This window comes from Lepisma saccharinum, chromosome 6 (genome assembly GCF_977018435.1).
Source record: "Lepisma saccharinum chromosome 6, izLepSacc3.1, whole genome shotgun sequence".
Taxonomy (NCBI): domain Eukaryota; kingdom Metazoa; phylum Arthropoda; class Insecta; order Zygentoma; family Lepismatidae; genus Lepisma; species Lepisma saccharinum.
This window is the reverse complement of record NC_139234.1, coordinates 77,187,114-77,205,199: the sequence shown is the minus strand read 5'-3', so window position 1 is coordinate 77,205,199 and position 18,086 is coordinate 77,187,114. Positions and strand designations below refer to the sequence as shown.

Sequence of the window (18,086 nt, the reverse complement as noted above, 5' to 3'; positions counted from 1 at the left end):
GATCCGACGGCGTTTGTTTGTTTTCCGTATTTGACCGAAGACCTCTGGCAAACAAATTGTTGTGTACCATTCAGAGTTGACCATTCTACGTTCCTCTAAAGGCACAGTTGCCACATGACCAGTTTTCCCGAAAAAACAGGCGACCATTTGTTTCGATGTGCTTCGAGCACGAACAACTTTTGTTGGATTGGGTTCATCTTGAAACACCCATACAGTCGACTGCTGTTTACGTTCCGGCTCATATGCATATATCCATGATTCGTCACCTGTTACAATCTTATATACGTATTTTGAAGCACCACGATTGTATTTATTGAGCATTTGTTTGCACCAATTGACGCGAGCGTCTTCTTGAGTTTTTGTCAAATTGTGTGGGATCCAACGAGAACATACCTTTCTCACAGCTAAATGATCATGTAATATTTTATATATGCTGGTGGAACTAATGCCTATGGTTGCCTCAATCTCACAGTATGTCACATGACGATCTTGCAGTATTAGGTTTTGCACAGCATCAATGTTTTCTTGAACAACAACTGATTTTGGACGACCTTCGCGAATCTCGTCGGTGAGCGAATGGCGACCACGATTAAATTCGTTATACCAGCGTTTCACAGTGGCAAAGGATGGGGCTTCATCGCCAAATGTGGAAGTAAGTTGATCGATGCACTCTTGTCTTGATAATCCACGTCGAAAATCGTAAAAAATCATCGCACGAAAATGTTCACGAGTTAATTCCATTTTATTGTTGTCGCGCAATCTCTAAGGCAACATAAACAACACAAATCAAGCTATTGACAAAACATTTGAAGTACGTTATGGTCAATAATGCCAGACGATTCCGTGCAAACGTCAAATCGCGCCTAACTTCAATCAGTGTTGCCAAGGCTCAAAATATAAATAGTGACCCACGTATATGGAGGGGGAAGGGAGAAAACCCCCAAAAATTATTTTAAAAAATTGTCACTTCATCCAAAAAATATCCTTGCACTTGGGCACAAAACAACACCTACACACAACATTCACGGACGAAAAGCTAGAACGCAGTGAAAAATGATCGCCAATTCTTGCAGCTGCTTGAAATTCTATTTTTAGACAATGCAGGGTAACCTCTGTTGCAACTTGTGGACACTTGTGCTAAAAAAACAAAGGTTTCCTTCAGCACGCTTCAAAATTCCATTCTCACAACGCAGATTCAACAATCAGTCTTCCCCCTCCCTCCCTCCCACCCCCTGCTTGCACCCTCATGGAAAACTTTCATTTTGACATCGGATACTGATAAACAAGCTTCCTTCGAATGCAGTTCACAGGAGGGAGTGAAAAGCATTGCTTTAGAACAACAAAGCCGGTCTTCCTTTGTCGGCAAAAATTTGACCTAGAAAGGAGAGGCAAAAGAGAAGGCCCTTTTCCCACCTTTCCCCCCTCCATTTTCATGAAGACAAAAAAAATGCAAAAAAAACATTTCTGTTAAATACATGTGTTAGGAACAATATAAAAAAAATCGAAATTCTAGCCAAAAATAGAAAAGTTATAACGTAAAAACTACGACCTTGACACAGCGTCACGATCGAGATGCTTGGGACTGTGAGGGTTACATTTGGGTATCTCGATCGAGATGCTTGGGACACAAGAGGTTAAAATGCAAAAGAAGGTACGTATCTAGACCTTCACTTTTTAAAAATATAAGGCATGGAGGTATATACGTTTATATCCATACAAATTGAACAAATTGGGAGATTGCTCAAAATTATAAGATATTTTATTGGACCAGTAAAATTATCAGTAATTTTACAGATACACCAATATGCCTATATCGGCAGATTCCGATAAGAGTACTGATTAATCTGTCCCATCCCTACTACTAACTTACCTCTAGTAATTTGCAGTAAGTGATCAAGTGTTGTGTACCATAAGGCAGCTGTGATTGAAACCAAAGAGCATCTGAGTGAATGAATAACATCTACTCAACATTCTATCCTCAGTGTCACATGGTGGTATTTTACACTAGCCTAAAGGCAGTGACATTTAAAATCTGGGTCTGGATTTGCAGACGATGTAAGTACAGTATTATCTGCTTAGAGGGATCGAGAAATAATTGATAATTCGAAGTGTAAATAAAATGTCAATAATGGTTTATTAACACACCATTTTACATACCTTGATTTAAAAAATCTCAGAGTTTAGGAAAGTGGACAATGCAACTTGATGAGTGCACCTTGAGTTGCATTGCAGACGTCTAAATGGTCCACATTCTTACTGCCACGTGTCTGTTGCTGAATAGTGCCATGCTTTGTCCCACATTACAAGCACGGGTATTCACTATTGCCAGTGTGAAAATTGATGGGGGGGGGGGGGTGTCAGGGATTTCCCCACCACATAAAAAGAAATTTCATTGTTTTTATCCCCGCCACAGAAAATATAATTGAAAGCATGTACGTAGGGTACCATTTCTTAACAATGAAACAAAAACCACTGAAAAATCATTTGGGGAAAACGGTTAATTAACCTTTAAGACAATTGTATCCTGCTTCGCATCTGACGTTTTCTGTCAATTTCCCAAAAAAATACAGAAGCCTACCGTCAATTCCAAGAAGAGCTGATTTCGTCAGCCCTATTCATTGGAGGTATGTAGATCACATATCTTGCAACATGCCGTCATCGAGTTGAAAGAGCAATAGACATTTGGTCAAGTTTTCTCGGTGTTACTAGTACAATAGATCTTTTATTGGGTTTGGGTTTTCTTAGACTGTAAATACAAATACAGTAAAACCTCATTAATCCGGACCCTGATAAGCGGGGATTCGCTTAATCTGGACAGGCAATAGCCCCCCCCCAAAAAAGAAGCAGAGTGCAAGGTTTTAAATGTGGCTAGAAGTCAACAATCACATTCATCATATTGCTGTAACGGCTAGGAATACCTACATCCAAGTATTGCTTTGCATTTTACTGTACTGTATAGTGTATTTAGGCCTATGACCTTTAAATACACAATAATAAACGTGTTTTGTTGCTATAAACGGAGTTGCAATGAACTTTCTATTGTTCTTTTAAGTTATTTCAGTTAATCCCGACTTTCTTTAACCTTTTGAGACCCAAGGCCCGTTTCACATGTAAGCCTCTCTGTCCCGAGCCGATTTTGAGCAAAATGCAGAGTTTCAATTAAATGAGTGTAGATCGGAGACTAATTGCCCTAGAGAGATGAGTGATATACCCTTGTACGCTGAATGAACCAGAGATTCAGACTATATGAAATGTAAGCAAATTCGGCGTATATGTGCGGGGGGAGGGGGCTAACTCTCAAAATTCCAAAATTTCAGAAAAAAAAAATTGGTTCCCCCACCCTCCAAGAAAAAAGTACATGACAGTGTCGACATGCACATGGAAATGATCGCTGACATGTAAGGAACACAAAAATATTTGCATTATTATTATATGACCAATGTAACTTGAGTTGTACCCCCAACAAGCCACTGATTCAAGCTTCAAAATGCAGCGGTACCTTGAAATGACTATAGCTCAGAAACTAAATGCCCTAGAGATATGAAAGATATACCGTTGTACGCAGAATGAATCACAGATTTACACGATATATAATTTATGCACATTCGGCGTATATATGGAGGGGAAAAGGGGGGAAATCCCCTGAAAATATTACGACCTTGACACAGCATCTCGATCGAGATGCTTGGGACAGTGAGGGTTACATTTGGGTATCTCGATTGAGATGCTTGGGACACAAAAGGTTAAACCGGTCAACTTATCGCCCCCCCCCCCACATTAGTCCAGATTAACGAGGTTTTACTGTATATGTATAATGTTTCTAAATTAACTCTAAATGTTATAAGATTTAATATCCTAGGTACTTAGAACTGGCAGGCAATAGTAGTTTACTAACTGGTAACATTCAAATTTGTATACCTACAAAAACTTGCCCCCCCTGGAAAGGAAGTCACAAATACAACACCAATTGGGGACATCCCCCCCCTCCCCAAAGCAAAAAGCTTAATTTGCACCCTGACTATTGGTGTATAGACTCAAGGGTTTCTGTATATTGTAAAATGAAAATCATAACAATATCTTCCCCTCTCTCTAAACGGTGAGCATTTATTTCTCGGGCCCTCTAAGCGGAACATGCTGTATATGAATATTTCACCATGTTCACTATATCTAAAAAAATAATTGTTATCAATATATATATATATTTCATTTTACAGTATTATCTGTATGATGGTCATTATGGCATATAACTGACTTCTGATACGTGTAAATTTAAGCAATAATTAGTTGGTTGGTTAATGTCTTTATGAGGCAGTGCTGTATTTGGAAAATTTGGCCTTTGCTCCAGGACCCGTGATTGTCGCACTTTGTTAGTGTCCTTTTCCTCATTATTACATGTAAAAACAACTTATATCAGAAAAAGGAGGTGGTTGAGGAGTTATAGCCCATTTTATAAGATCTATACCATAATACTCAAGAGGGAAACAAAGGACCATTTCAAACTTAGCTTGTAAATAATAGTAACAATGGATATATTGGTTTATAATGCGAGTATGTCACACCTCCATATGTATACAAATGAACTAAAAGGAGAGAACTGAAATATCTCGTGTAGTTTTCAAGAAATGGCACATTAATTGCTAACATGATACTAAGAAAACATCTTCCCATCCCTCCTCAATAGGTTTACAGGCTGTGAGAAAACCTTTTCCACTCGTCCTCTTAAATGTTAAACATAATTGAAAATATGGGTTGAATCTCGGGCTGAGCCGATACATCGATATCGCAAAGTATCGGTTGGAATTCTTCTACCGATACTTTCTGGCATTTTGGTCTTTCATGGACTCTGCAAAAATGGCACGCGACACTTTCACAGTCTAATTATACTGGAAATTATGCAAAATTAAAACTTTCTTTTTATTTTGCATGAAGAACTATATTTTGTGATTACATAATATCTATTTTAATATTCTGATGCAATTCTTGAATATTCTAAAGTAAATTTTTAGGTAAATTGATGCATGTATAAGTGGAGAAGAAAATGTACACACCAATATTGATCAATATTTTGAAGAAATTTTTATTATTGCAATTTTCAAGTATCAGTATCTGTGGGAATCGGTAAGAGTATCGACATCGGTATCAGTTCAAAGTAGTATCGGCTCAGCCCTAGTTGAATCGCATCCCTCATAAATATGCTAAGTAATAAAAGCAAATTGCATGCATACTAACTTAAGTGTGAAACGAAAACCAATGGCCAAGTAAGTCTAGTACATAGTCCAGCAGCCAGAAGAGCATTAAGTGGAAATTTAGTTCCAACCAAAAGTTTAAGTTTGTGTTACACATGTTGTAACAAATGAAAAGCGTGACCTTGATATGCAAAATGATCTCACCTTCAAACTCTTGGCTATTACGAGACCTAGGACAGATTGACATATCTTCTGGTATGGAATGCTTCATATAATTGTCAAGCTTCATATTGTAATCACATTCAGTGCAGACAACAGTCACAAATTTTGTCAAGGCCAACTGATCAGGATCTATGGACATAGTAACAATAATATTTTAAAATGTTTCATATTAATGGACATGAGTAAAAGTGACAAGATTTTTTCCTTAATACATTACACCTTTGTTGCCATTGAAAAAATTAAAGAGTTTTGTGTAGGATTCATAATATGTTAATGGTCAGCAGCGAACAACGACACTTAATTAATGAAGAATACCGACTGCTTTTAGGTATAGGGATAACGGTTAGGAACAGGTGATACTGAAAAACACACAGGATGTCTACAATTTCATAAAAAACAATATTTCATCACTTTCCCAGACCAAATCATTATAGCTATTAGTAGGGATGGGCCAATATGAAATTTTGGCCGATACCGATAAAGTACCGATACCAATAACCGATATTCTACCGATCCAATATAAAATTAGAAATGGTCCTTGAAGAACCTGAAATGTTTATTGATCTCCTTAATAAATGTGTGTTTCGAGGTGACTGCAGTGCAAAAGAAGTTGAATATTTAGACAATTACTTTTTTAAAAAGTAGGGCATCGAGATTATCCATAACAATTACAACAAAATGGCAGAATTTTGCACTAAATTATAAGATATTTATCGATATATCGGATCGGTAAAATAATCGGTAAATTTACCGATACACCGATATGCCTATATTGGCCGATACCGATAGAGTAACGATTAATCGGTCGCATCCCTAGCTATTAGTGTATATGAACATGCCTGGAAGAATGTCACAATATTTCAGCTAAACACTTAAATTTAGAATTCCACTTAACCAAGTTTTAGAATATTAGCTTCACATGGAAGATGATAATGTGAGCAGAGACTGGACAATAACTGACTATTGGGTAGAGGGAGGGAAGCGAGTATCAGGGATTAACCCTGTGATAATTGCAATGTATTGGCTAATGATTAACAAAAAATTCTCATTTTCTAAAAATTCATAACAATTATCGGCCAAATAATTCATAATTACACTAAAATTTACTAATACATTACGCAGATAATTATTCACCAAACATCCCCAAAAATTTAAACAAGGTACTCACTTATTAAAATAAATTTCAAGGTGACAGTTCAAAACATGATTTTCTGTAATTGCTACCAGCAACAGTCAGTTTATTAAACCAAAGTATAGTTTGTCCACAACAAATTTAAAATTGTTTGCTTGTTTTTTTTTTTTTGGTCAAAACCTACTTTTACTGCACTACTACAAAGCCACTGATTTTTCCCATAAACAGTAAATTTTCCTGACTTTTCCAGATATTTCTCCTGACAGAGAATTAAATGCTCTTTATCAGTATGGATAAAATGAAATGACTTATTACTGTATAACACAATCGCAAGGTTAGTAATGTACAAACAAACGAATCAAGAATTTTTCCATTTCCTTCAGAATTAAAACTTCAACCTGTGATGAATTTCACAGCAAAACAAAGTTTATTACGTGGCCTTCACTGACTGTATGCAGATGCTACTTTCCTGGGATATTGAAGTGGGGTGGCTTAGATTTTAGTGGCCTTACATTACCACCGCACATTAAAATATAGTTAAATATATACAATATTTGTGCAATAACTACATGTCCCAGTGTAACCGAAAGAGCTGGATGAATTCCTCGCGAAAAACTGAGAAATTTTAAATATGCTTCCATTATGTCTTGTGATATTGAACGCAGTTTTAGTCAATATAAATCCATTTTAAGAGACAACAGAAGGAATTTCACATTCAAACACTTACAATAAAATGTTGTTATTCATCAAAATGAAAACACATTTTGTTATGTTATAATTAATGTCAATGTAAGCATACTGTATTTTATGTAGCTCATGTAGTGTCTTATATTTTTAGAAAGGTATTTTTTTTACAATTTTAAGTCCATACTTTGATGAAAATAACTAAATACCATATTTACTCATGTATAATGCACATTTTCTTTCAAAATATTTGCCCCCAAAAACTGTGGTGCATATTATGCACGGAATAATTCAGACAACAAACATGAAACCGTACAGGGTCATTCCATAATTTTGGGACACTTGCATTGATTTTTCATGTTTAAGGAACCCTATCATGTTATATATCGTTGTAAAGCTTGAATCCTGCTGTTTCTGAATATGGAAACCGTATTGCATTCAAGATAACGACACTAATGTGAAATGCTGTTGAAATAAGTTCATAAAAAAAAAAGAAACGTTCTGATTTTTATGGTACTTTGGATGAAAGAAAACATAAGGAAAAATATAATAAAAATTAAAATGTATTACTGGCCAAATAATATGACATACATGGAGTGTGTAAATTCCTTACTGTGCCTCTTATAAATGTTACATTAGTCACGGAAAGAAAAAGTATATATTTTGAAAAAGAAGAAATGAGCACTTGAATAGGTATGATACCATTCTCTCTTGATCAGCATAGCAACAGATTTACAACCTACAACTAAGAAAGCCATTTCTTGAAATTTGATTGTACTGTGCATTATATACGAGATATAATTTTTTGTCACTTTTACCCATCCAAAACCAGGGTGCGCATTATACATGCATGCGCACTATACACGCGTAAATACGGTATGTATTTACATATTTCACATATTTTTACTACATATAAATCCATACCTTGGTCATCAGACATCTAATTATACTCTTCGATAATTTCTTACATACTTTTCTCACCAAAAAGTGCTATTCTGGACAAAATTTAGCGCCAACTTATGCCAGTTATTAATTTATATAATTTTCTGTAAGGAGTAAACTGGTAATGTTAAGCATTGAAAACTATCGCAGTGGATGGGGCTATATAATGCAGACAACCCAGAGTATCTCTTATGGTCTTCATGTTATAAGCCATCAAAGTTTGGGTTGTGCAACTTGTGAAACACCCTGTATAACTAGACTCAAGGTCCCAGGTCCCACATAAGGAGTCAAGACACTTAACACTTCTAGGAAGTCAAAGGAGGATAATTACACCCTAACATGAAACCAAATACCAACTCCAAGCTCCACACAAAGCTACTGAACATTTAAGTGCAAGCGAATGACCTGTCATTCCAATTTGCCTTTACAGTACGGCTACAACTCATTTATGAATGACCTGATTATTGCACAAAACATCCAAACATGGTTACGTGCACGCCCACGTTCACATAAGACTTAGTTACAAAATGTCAATTCTTGCTTCAAAACACAAATGTACTTGTAAATGCTTGCAGACTGTCCATGTAGTTCCATTCACAGTAGCACTAATTCCAACTATACTTTCCCTAGTAACTTTTTTTTAAAAAAATAATCAACGTTTTGACACAAAGAAATGGCAGAAGTAGTAAAACTGTTGAAGCTTCAGGTGCCAGCAATTAATGGGTATTTCTTCAAAACTATGCATGATATTTCAGTTCGGTCTCTTTTGTTCATTTGTATATGTATCTTGGTGTGATATACTCATACAGGGTGGCTACAAACAAGCAGAAATGAAATTCCCTGACTTTTCCAGGTTTTCCAGGACAAAATTTACATTCTTCCCTGACAATTACAAACTAAACCAAATTGATGTTTTGCAAATAGAAATAATAAACTCATACAGATCCACGTATGGTTTTGTTAAGTACCAATATTATCTTCTATGAAATTGACTTAATTTCTCTATTCTCTATGATTTGAATTCAAACTGCAAAATAGTGAATTTGGAAAATTATTACAATTCACAAGCTAGGGAAGGATTACGGCAGTGGCGTGTGGTGCTAAATCAGGCAGGGGAACAGGTGACATGCACTTGCCCCCTCCCCTCCCATACCTATCGTAATATAATACAGTAGACCAAGTAAAATTCAACCCTTGTTGAAATGAACCAAATAAACATACGAAACATATGCTAAAAAATTTCAGAAGTCACATACATGAAGCACGTTAAAATTATGAAAATACCAATGTTAAAGCAAATATGATATAATGTAAAGAAAACATTAAAAACAAAATTGTTGATGCGCAACATAGGAAACATTAATAAAAGCAATTTATGAGTGATCAGAGAAAAAATGTTTTGTCAAAACCGGTTTCATCTCTCTATTTGTAGATTAAGTTGACATTTTTTTTATAGTTAAGCATTGTAATTCAAACGTCCTCAATGCAATAATGGCAATCAGATGGCCGAGTTTTTTCATGACGTCCACTCATGGGCATCCGGAAGGGGGGCAAGGGGGGGCCGTGTCCCCCCGGAAAATGAAAGTCAACCAATAATGATATATTTGTCACATATAATTTCATTTCAGCCACAATAATATGTGTTAATTATTGCATGAATATGATAAATTCAAATGTAAGCAATGTTTTTTTGAGGGTACAACACTATTATTGGGGAAAAGGTACCTTGCTTGCCCCCCCTGGAAAAAAATGCCTTCCTTGCCCCTCCCTGGAAAAAAAGCCTGCGGACATCCATGCATCCATTAGATTTGCAGAAATTGTGACAAAACCCGAACTGTTCCCTTCTCGGGAACAAACAAGAACAACAATAATTTGCCACTGGAAGAGTATACAGTTACAGAGTTGTAGTAACTTGTTTGAAAATGCCTTGTGTACGATTTAGTTTTAGTTTTTAATTCAGTTAGGATAGGTGTTGGTTTGCTGTCTTTTCTGTAAAGTTCAATGAACTAAAATCTTTCGTCTTCAGCCGGTCGATCATACAACACTCGCAACATTCGCTTTGTCCTGCCGCTGCATGCGTCTTGGGGCTGGTGGAACAGGTGGATGCGAGCTGTTCCCTCGGAAGCTATTTCGCAGCGTTTAGCCATGGCATTTAGCAGACGCTTAGACTGTAGAAGATTTTTCCAGTTCGTTATGAATGACAGACACAATTTTGCAATGAGATTAGGAAACTGTAGACTTACTACACTCAAAACCATCACTACGATGCAATTAAACTTTAGCACATAGCAAAAACTCGAAGGAAAACAAATTCGCTATGTCTCTCGCAGGGAACAGCTAGAGAGTTCAGCTTCCGCGGCACCATGAGGATCGTTTACCTTCGTGCGTGGTCGGAAATACTCGGCAACAGCCAGCAGAGGGTGGGACGATGAGGGTAGGTGAAGTAAACAAACGTCCAGTCACGGTGAAAGTTTTTCTTCAGCGTGTTGATTTCGGAAGAAAGAAGTGTTTTTATTATGTAATTATAGATAATTTAAATAGCTAAAAAGGGCGATAAGTAGAAGGGAACAGCCTGTTCCCTCTGTTCCATGGAGGGACCGCCACTGGATTACGGAATTTTGTCATATGCAGTAAATTTAAAATAAAATACTTGATTATTTTTAAAGTTACGACTAAATGAGATTAGAGTGAAGAGTGATTGACTAAGAAATACAATTTGTAATTTATCAGTCTCTTTATACATTCTCGGTATTATATGTTGATATTTCCACTGAGGTTTGGAACCCTCTGCTTGCAAGAACCATGAGTGTGGATTCATTTTTCAATGCATAAAGCTACTTCTCTCTTCTCTGTAAAGCAAACAACTTAACTTTTGCATATAAGTGAAACAATTGAATCGAACAAAATAAAGTGTCATATTTCCTTACACAGGGTGGCTACAAACAAGCAGAAATGAAATTCCCTGACTTTTCCACGTATTCCAGGACAAAATTTACATTTTTCCCTGACAATTACAAACTAAACTAAATCGATGTTTTTGCAAATAGAAATAATAAACTCATACAGATCCACGTATGGTTTTGCTAAGTACTAATATTATCTTCTATTAAATTGACTTAATTTCTCTATTCTCTATGATTTGAATTCAGACTGCAAAATAGTGAATTTAGAAAATTACTACAATTCATTACGGAATTTTGTCATATGCAGTAAGATTAAAATAAAATACTTGATTATTTTTACAGTTACGACTAAATGAGATAAGAGTGAAGAGTGATTGATTAAGAAATACAATTTGTAATTTATCAGTCTCCTTATACATTCTCGGTATTTATTGTTGATATTTACACTGAGGTTTGGTACCCTATGCTTGCAAAAACTATGAGTGCGGACTCATTTTTCAATGCATAAAGCTACTTCTCTCTTCTCTGTAAAGCAAACAACTGAACTCTTGCATATAAGTGAAACAATTGAATCGAACAAAATAAAGTGTCATATTTCCTTAAATTATAAATGAGATTTCTGCTTCAGTACAGTATATCCAAGTGAAGTACTGTGAAACTGACAACATGCAGTTATACCATTAATGCTGACGAAAAGAGTATGTAGGTATTAGAAATTTAATGCAAGGAATTTATAGAATTGCATTGTATAGGTACCTGATTTAGCTAACCACACATTAAAACAGGAAAACACTAATAATAAAAGCTTCTGAAACTTCATATACGAGGGGCATCCTGAAAAAAGCTCCAATGGTGCCTATACGCAGCACTAGTGGTCGGAGAACGACACACACACATGCAGGCAGGAAGAAACGGCATGTAGCTGTAATCTGGTACAGTTGCAATGCAGCCGTTTTAGGACAGTTCTAGGTTAAAGATTGCAGCTCTCATACAGTCTCCCACCGACTGCGATGTAGCCTACATTGCACACTCAGAATTTGGCACAGAGCCACTAGCAATCGTGTGAGGTGTGCAGACAGGACGTCGTGAGTGATAGTATGGTCAGACGATGGTGTAGACAATTCACGGAAGGCCAATCGAATATGCACAACCCCATACAGCTGAGTACATACGGGACCTTTGCATCACTTCAGGTGAGAGATCTTGGACCACTCCCTGTACAGCCCTGGCCTTGAATGTACCGACTTTCATCCCTTTGTTTAACTGAAGAAGTTTCTGGCAGGGTAAGGATTTGACAGCTACACTGCGGTAGATAGTTCCAGTCTTTGCTGTCAGACACACATACCATGGGCATACAAAATTTAGTGCCATGCTACGACAAATGCCAGAACAACGGTGTTGATTATGCCGAAAATTAGGTTAGGACTCACTGTTACTAATGCAATAAATTACAACTTGATATTTTGTTATTTTTTTTCAAATTGGTGTATTTTCTTATTTTTTATTTTTTACTATACGCTGTTATTTTTCCCAAAATTCACATTTTCATTTTAGCGCATTTTCTGGCAAATATCTGAAATTATACCTTCATGGTGTTTTTAAACTACTGTTTCAAATTGAAAGTCACATGGCTTACGTCTCTTCGTGAGAGTTTGATATCTTGAAAGTTATTTTGGGAGCGTTATTTTCCATACCCCTTTTTTAATTTTACGGTAAGGATTTTAGATAGTGGAATTTTCCGTGTATATACTCAAGAATGCATAATGACCATAAGTGGCGACGCACCCAAAAAATTAAAATCAATCAATCTCACTTGACAAATACCGATATATTATGGCACCAACAATTGGCATTATCTTTCTTTGACTTGTTAGTGTTACGTTTCCCAAAATTTGCGTTTTTGTTTTAGAACATTTATCTGCCAAATATACCGACACTTAATACTCCACTGTGCTTTTAAACTATTATTTTAAATTGTAGGTCACATGGTCTACGTATTTTCGTGACAGTTTGATATGTTGAAACAGATTTTTGAGGAAGTAAAATTAAAGTGCTCCCCTGCACTTTTCCATGAAGGTGTAGAGGGGTGTGGAGTTGGGGCCCCACGCTTTCTTGATCACGGCTGAAGGTGGGGATGATGTAATCAGCACAATGCTCCTGGCTACCTTTATCCCTCAAAGTTTCCTCAAGGTATGATGCTGGGTGGGCACCGGAGCAGTTTGAATAGGTGGAAAACATCCCAGTTCTCCCCTGCAGGGGATCGACCACGGGTCTCTTGCATATTAGTCAGATGCCCTAACGACTGGGCTCCATTATTACTCGCTCGACGATGGTGCGCACTTAGCTTGGTAATTCAAAACATATCTCGTGCGACAAAATCTGAAGATGTGGGTCCAGTGTGATGGTATATACGCACTCGATCTCCTGTTAGAACCCTGCCACTTTGCTGTGATGCAAATGGTTTTGATAGAAGTTGAAAAGATCGTGGGAAATACATGATTTAATGTGGCTGTCGGAATTATTCCATGTACGTATAACTCTATAGTTTACTCTTGAGTAAAATGTTGGAAAACTTGCATGTTCTATGTACACAAACATGGCCTAGAAAAGACAAGAATGTTGGATTTCATGGTATTTTTCATTGTTTTAGATTTCTTTAAAAAAATCTCTAAAAACACCAACAATTCGAATTTTATGGCAAATTCGCATTATTTCGATATTTCAAACGGGCGAAAAATGTGTCCAGACATCACTGCACATTCCTAAACATAACTTAGCAGCAATTATCATTTTTCACGGTTTTTGGCGTTTGCGAAAAATCAATGTCCCTACTACTTGGAAATTACTTTCTGGTCACCCCTCGTATAAATCAGTAGATGGAAAGTGAAAATTTAGCAGGGCTGTCAGAGAAAAGTCAATTCTTGAAGAAAGTTATTTTCTTTTATGATGGAATGATTCGAGTAAATATGATATTAAAATATTTACGTATTTTATTAGTATTTTATTTCATAATATTGGACATTAACCTTACTCAGTGAGAGATTAATGACCATCTCTCACGAGTTTAAACACACAGAACAGAGAGTGGCGTTAATTTCATTGCAATGCTAGTGTTGCAGTAAATTTGAGGTTGGGAGCATGCACTTGCCAATTTTTATAACGTTCACCAATGCAGGTTTATATTTCACTTTTTCGTGATAGTATTCAATATACAGAGTATCCATAAATATACTGTCATACTTTAAGGTGGTATTACGTCACTTTGGATAATCGTATTTAAATGAAATTGGTGACATTTGAAAGAAAAACTCAATATTTTATTTTACAACTCATAGACATTGAATGTGGCCCCCACGAGTGGCCCTGCAGACATCAAGGCGATACTCCCATTCATGCCACACACGCTCCAACATATCCACAGGGATGGACTGGATTGCAGAAAGTCACAGACCGCAAGTCAGGTGACCTTGGCGGCCAATTGTATGACCTCGGCGGCCAATTGTAGAAGACATTATCATCATTTCCTGCACGTCCAATCCATCTTCCTGGAAGCCGCTCATTCATATGTTTCCGAACATGTAAATGCCAGTGAGGAGGTGCTCCATCTTGTTGAAAAATAAATTCATTTTCATTTCTTCCAATTGTGGAAATAACCATTCAGTGAGCATGTCAAGATAAGCTGGACCTTTCACAGTGGCCTCTCAAAAGAAAAATGGGCCATAGACTTGACGTTTCGATACGGCACAAAAGACATTCACTTTAGGGGAGTCTCTTTCAACTTCCAAAATTGCATGTGGATTCTCACTCCCCCAAATCCTTGCATTAGGTCTGTTCACTTTTCCACCAACTTGGAATGTTGCCTCATCACTGAAAATTATTTTTCCTGACAGATTTACGTTATCCTCCATTAGTAACATAAAATGTTCTAAGAAATCTAACCATTTTACAGGGTCATCAGGTTTCAACTTGTGCACTCATTGCAGTTTGTAGGGGTGAAACTTTAGTTGCGTACGCAGGATCTTAGATACGGTGGATTTAGGGATGTTCAAATGCTGACTAGTTCTACGTACAGACTTCTTAGGACTACGAACAAATGCCTCCCGCACTTGTTCCGCAATTCCCGCATTGACAGATGGTCTCCCTGAATGGCCTTTCCTTTGATGACTATGTAGCCACGATCCACAAAATCCCGGCACCACTTCAAAATTGATGTGTGTGAAGGAGCCTAATTTTGAAACCTTCGCCTATAAGCACGCTGAACCTTTACCAAACTCTGCATGTAATGATATTCTAAAAACACACCAACTACGTTCTTGTGTGGTCGCCATAACCACTTCAATCCACACGCTGAACCTTCACCAAACTCTGTGTGGAATGATAAAACACACCAACACGTTCACCAAACTCTGCGTGTAATGACATTCTAAAACACACCAACTACGTTCTTAAATCTTCTGTAATAACAACACAATTTTAAAATAAAAAAAAATAAACATGTAACCTGCCTGCTGCTAAATATCCAACAATGAACCCACATCGTCCATTGTTGTCAGGAGTGAATTTATTTCAGTTTCTATGTTTGATCTCGTTCATTGTTGTCCATTGTTGACATGCACAAAAATATTTGAGTTTTTCTTTCAAATGTCACCAATTTCATTTAAATATGATTATCCAAAGCGACGTGATACCACTTTAAAGTATGGAAGTATATTTATGGACACGGTGTATATCCCATTCGGTTGGATTCTTCTTGATATCTAAGAATAGTGCAATGCCATTGTAAACGTATGTTAACTTGTGCGAAACCAGTAATACGTCAGGATGATGAAAGAAAACCTTCGTACGCACTGCTACATTAAATAAGGTGAAGTGAGCCAGAAGAGTTATAAAATTCCAGCAGCATATTTGCAGTCTAAAGCTCTTCTTGTTTATGCATGCGATTTTTGTTGGATGTTGCAGTCCATGCAATTTCTGTCGCATGTTGTAGTGACATACTTTGTCGGGTGGCAATATTCAACAAAAATAGTATGTATCAATGGAACCTATTTGTTTCCATGTTCCTTTAGTTTGCTCAACAAAATGCCTTACTACGACGTGAGACAACTATCGGACGGTGCCACTCGCTCTTATCCCCTCCATCTGTTGACAAGTTCCCTTACTACTACCATACGGACAAGAAAAAATGATAATTCAATGCATTTTCCACTTAATATTTAGAGGCTTAACCTTTACTCCCCCGATGATACCATATGGTATCACCAGAGTAAGGCCGTATTCACCCGATGATACCATATGGTATCATGGTGCTGATTACGAAATGAATGTGCTTTTTGGACCTTCATACTCTTATGTTTGGGTGGAAATTGACACAGATCTGGAGCAAGCCTGAGAAATTCATATTGATGACCAACCTCCCCCCCCTCTGCAACATATCCATGCCAAATTTCCGAACAGAGATTCACATTTTGGCTCATTAATCAACTTGTATGGTACCCAGGAACATGAAACATGTTTCAATCTCTTTGGAAACGTCCATTCTTTGAAGAGAATACTAAGGTTTGCTCCTTCTCCCCAAAATAGCATGAGAAGAGGGGGCAAACTTCAGATTTTTATGATTATTTCATTGAAATTCGGAGGTCGTGCCCCCAAACCCCCCTTCCTTGGTTTAGCGTTCTGAATTGTACACGGTTGCATGCTCTGTTGTAAAACAAAACTTATCCGAAGTAGATTGCTCCCATAGTGCCCGAGTTATAACAACTTTCTGAGCAATATGCAAATTACCTATTTTTCGCAAAAACAGAGTTTCACATTTTGGCTTATTATTCAACTTGTCTGCCACCCAAGAACATGAAACATGTTTCATTCTCTTTGGAAATGTCCATTATTTGAAGAGAATAATAAGGTTTGCGCCTTCTCCCCAAAATAGCGGGAGAAGAGGGGGCAAACTACAGATTTTTATGGTTTTCATTGAAATTTGGGGGTCGCGCCCCCGTAGTCCCCTTCCTCGGTTCGGCATTCTGAATTGTACATGGTTGCATGCTCTGATGTTCTAGCTGCAAAAAAAAAAAACTTATCCGAAATACATTCCTCCCATAGTGCCAGAGTTATAACAATTTTCCTCCAAAAATGCAATTTACCTATTTTTCGTAAAGAAAAAAATATCACATTTTGGCTTATTATTTAACTTGTATGGCACCCAAGAACATGAAACATGTTACGTTCTCTTGAAAAATGTCCATTCTTTAAAAATAATACTAAATTTCGCCCCCTCTCAGCAAAATATCGGGGGAAGAAGGTGCAAACTCCAGATTTTTATGTTTTTTCCATTGAAATTTAGGGGTCGTGCCCCCAAGCCCCCTTCCTCGGTCCGGCGCTCTGAATTGTACAAGATTGCATGCTCTGATGTTTTAGCTGCAAAACAAAACTTATCCGAAATAGATTGCTCGTATAATGCCCGAGTTATAACAATTTCCCTCCAAAAATACAAATTACCTATTTTTCGTAAAAAAAATAATAATTCACATTTTGGCTTATTATTCAACTTGTATGGGACCCAAGGACATAAAACATATTTCATTCCCTTAAGAAATGTTCATTCTTTGAAAAGAATACTAAAGTTCGTGCCTTCGCCCCAAAACAGCGGGAGAAGAGGGGGCAAACTCCAGATTTTTATGCTTTTTTCATTCAAATTCGGGACTGGTGCCCCCCCAAGCCCCCTTCCTTGGTCCGGCGATTGAATTGTACACGGTTGCATGCTCTGATGTTTTAGCTGCAAAACAAAAGTTATCCGAAGTAGATTGCTCCCATAGTGCCAGAGTTATAACAATTTCCCTCCAAAAAGTGTTCGAATTTTTTTCTCTCTCTCTCTCTCTCTCTCTCTCTCTCTCTTTCCTCCTGCCATCACTGGTTTCTGGCGCCGTGGTTGTGTTGCGCATAAAAGTTGAGGCCGAAACTTACGAACGAGATTTCCTGTTCCCGTGCAGAGTTCCGTAATGATATCATTAAATAAATAAATAA

At 37.1% G+C, this 18,086-nt stretch overlaps 1 protein-coding gene across 2 annotated transcripts in view; it reads right to left on the bottom strand.

Moving 5' to 3' along the window:
• Positions 1–18,086, bottom strand: part of LOC145988896 (uncharacterized) — a 121,007-nt gene that overhangs the window by 9,602 nt on the left and 93,319 nt on the right. Inside the window, exon 13 of one of the 2 annotated variants that reach the window (XM_083124183.1) lies at positions 5,391–5,537. The exons of the other annotated variant lie outside the window; for it this stretch is intronic. Coding sequence (XP_082980309.1) covers positions 5,391–5,537 — 147 coding nt within the window. The remainder of the gene's footprint in view (positions 1–5,390; positions 5,538–18,086) is intronic. 2 annotated transcript variants of the gene reach the window in all.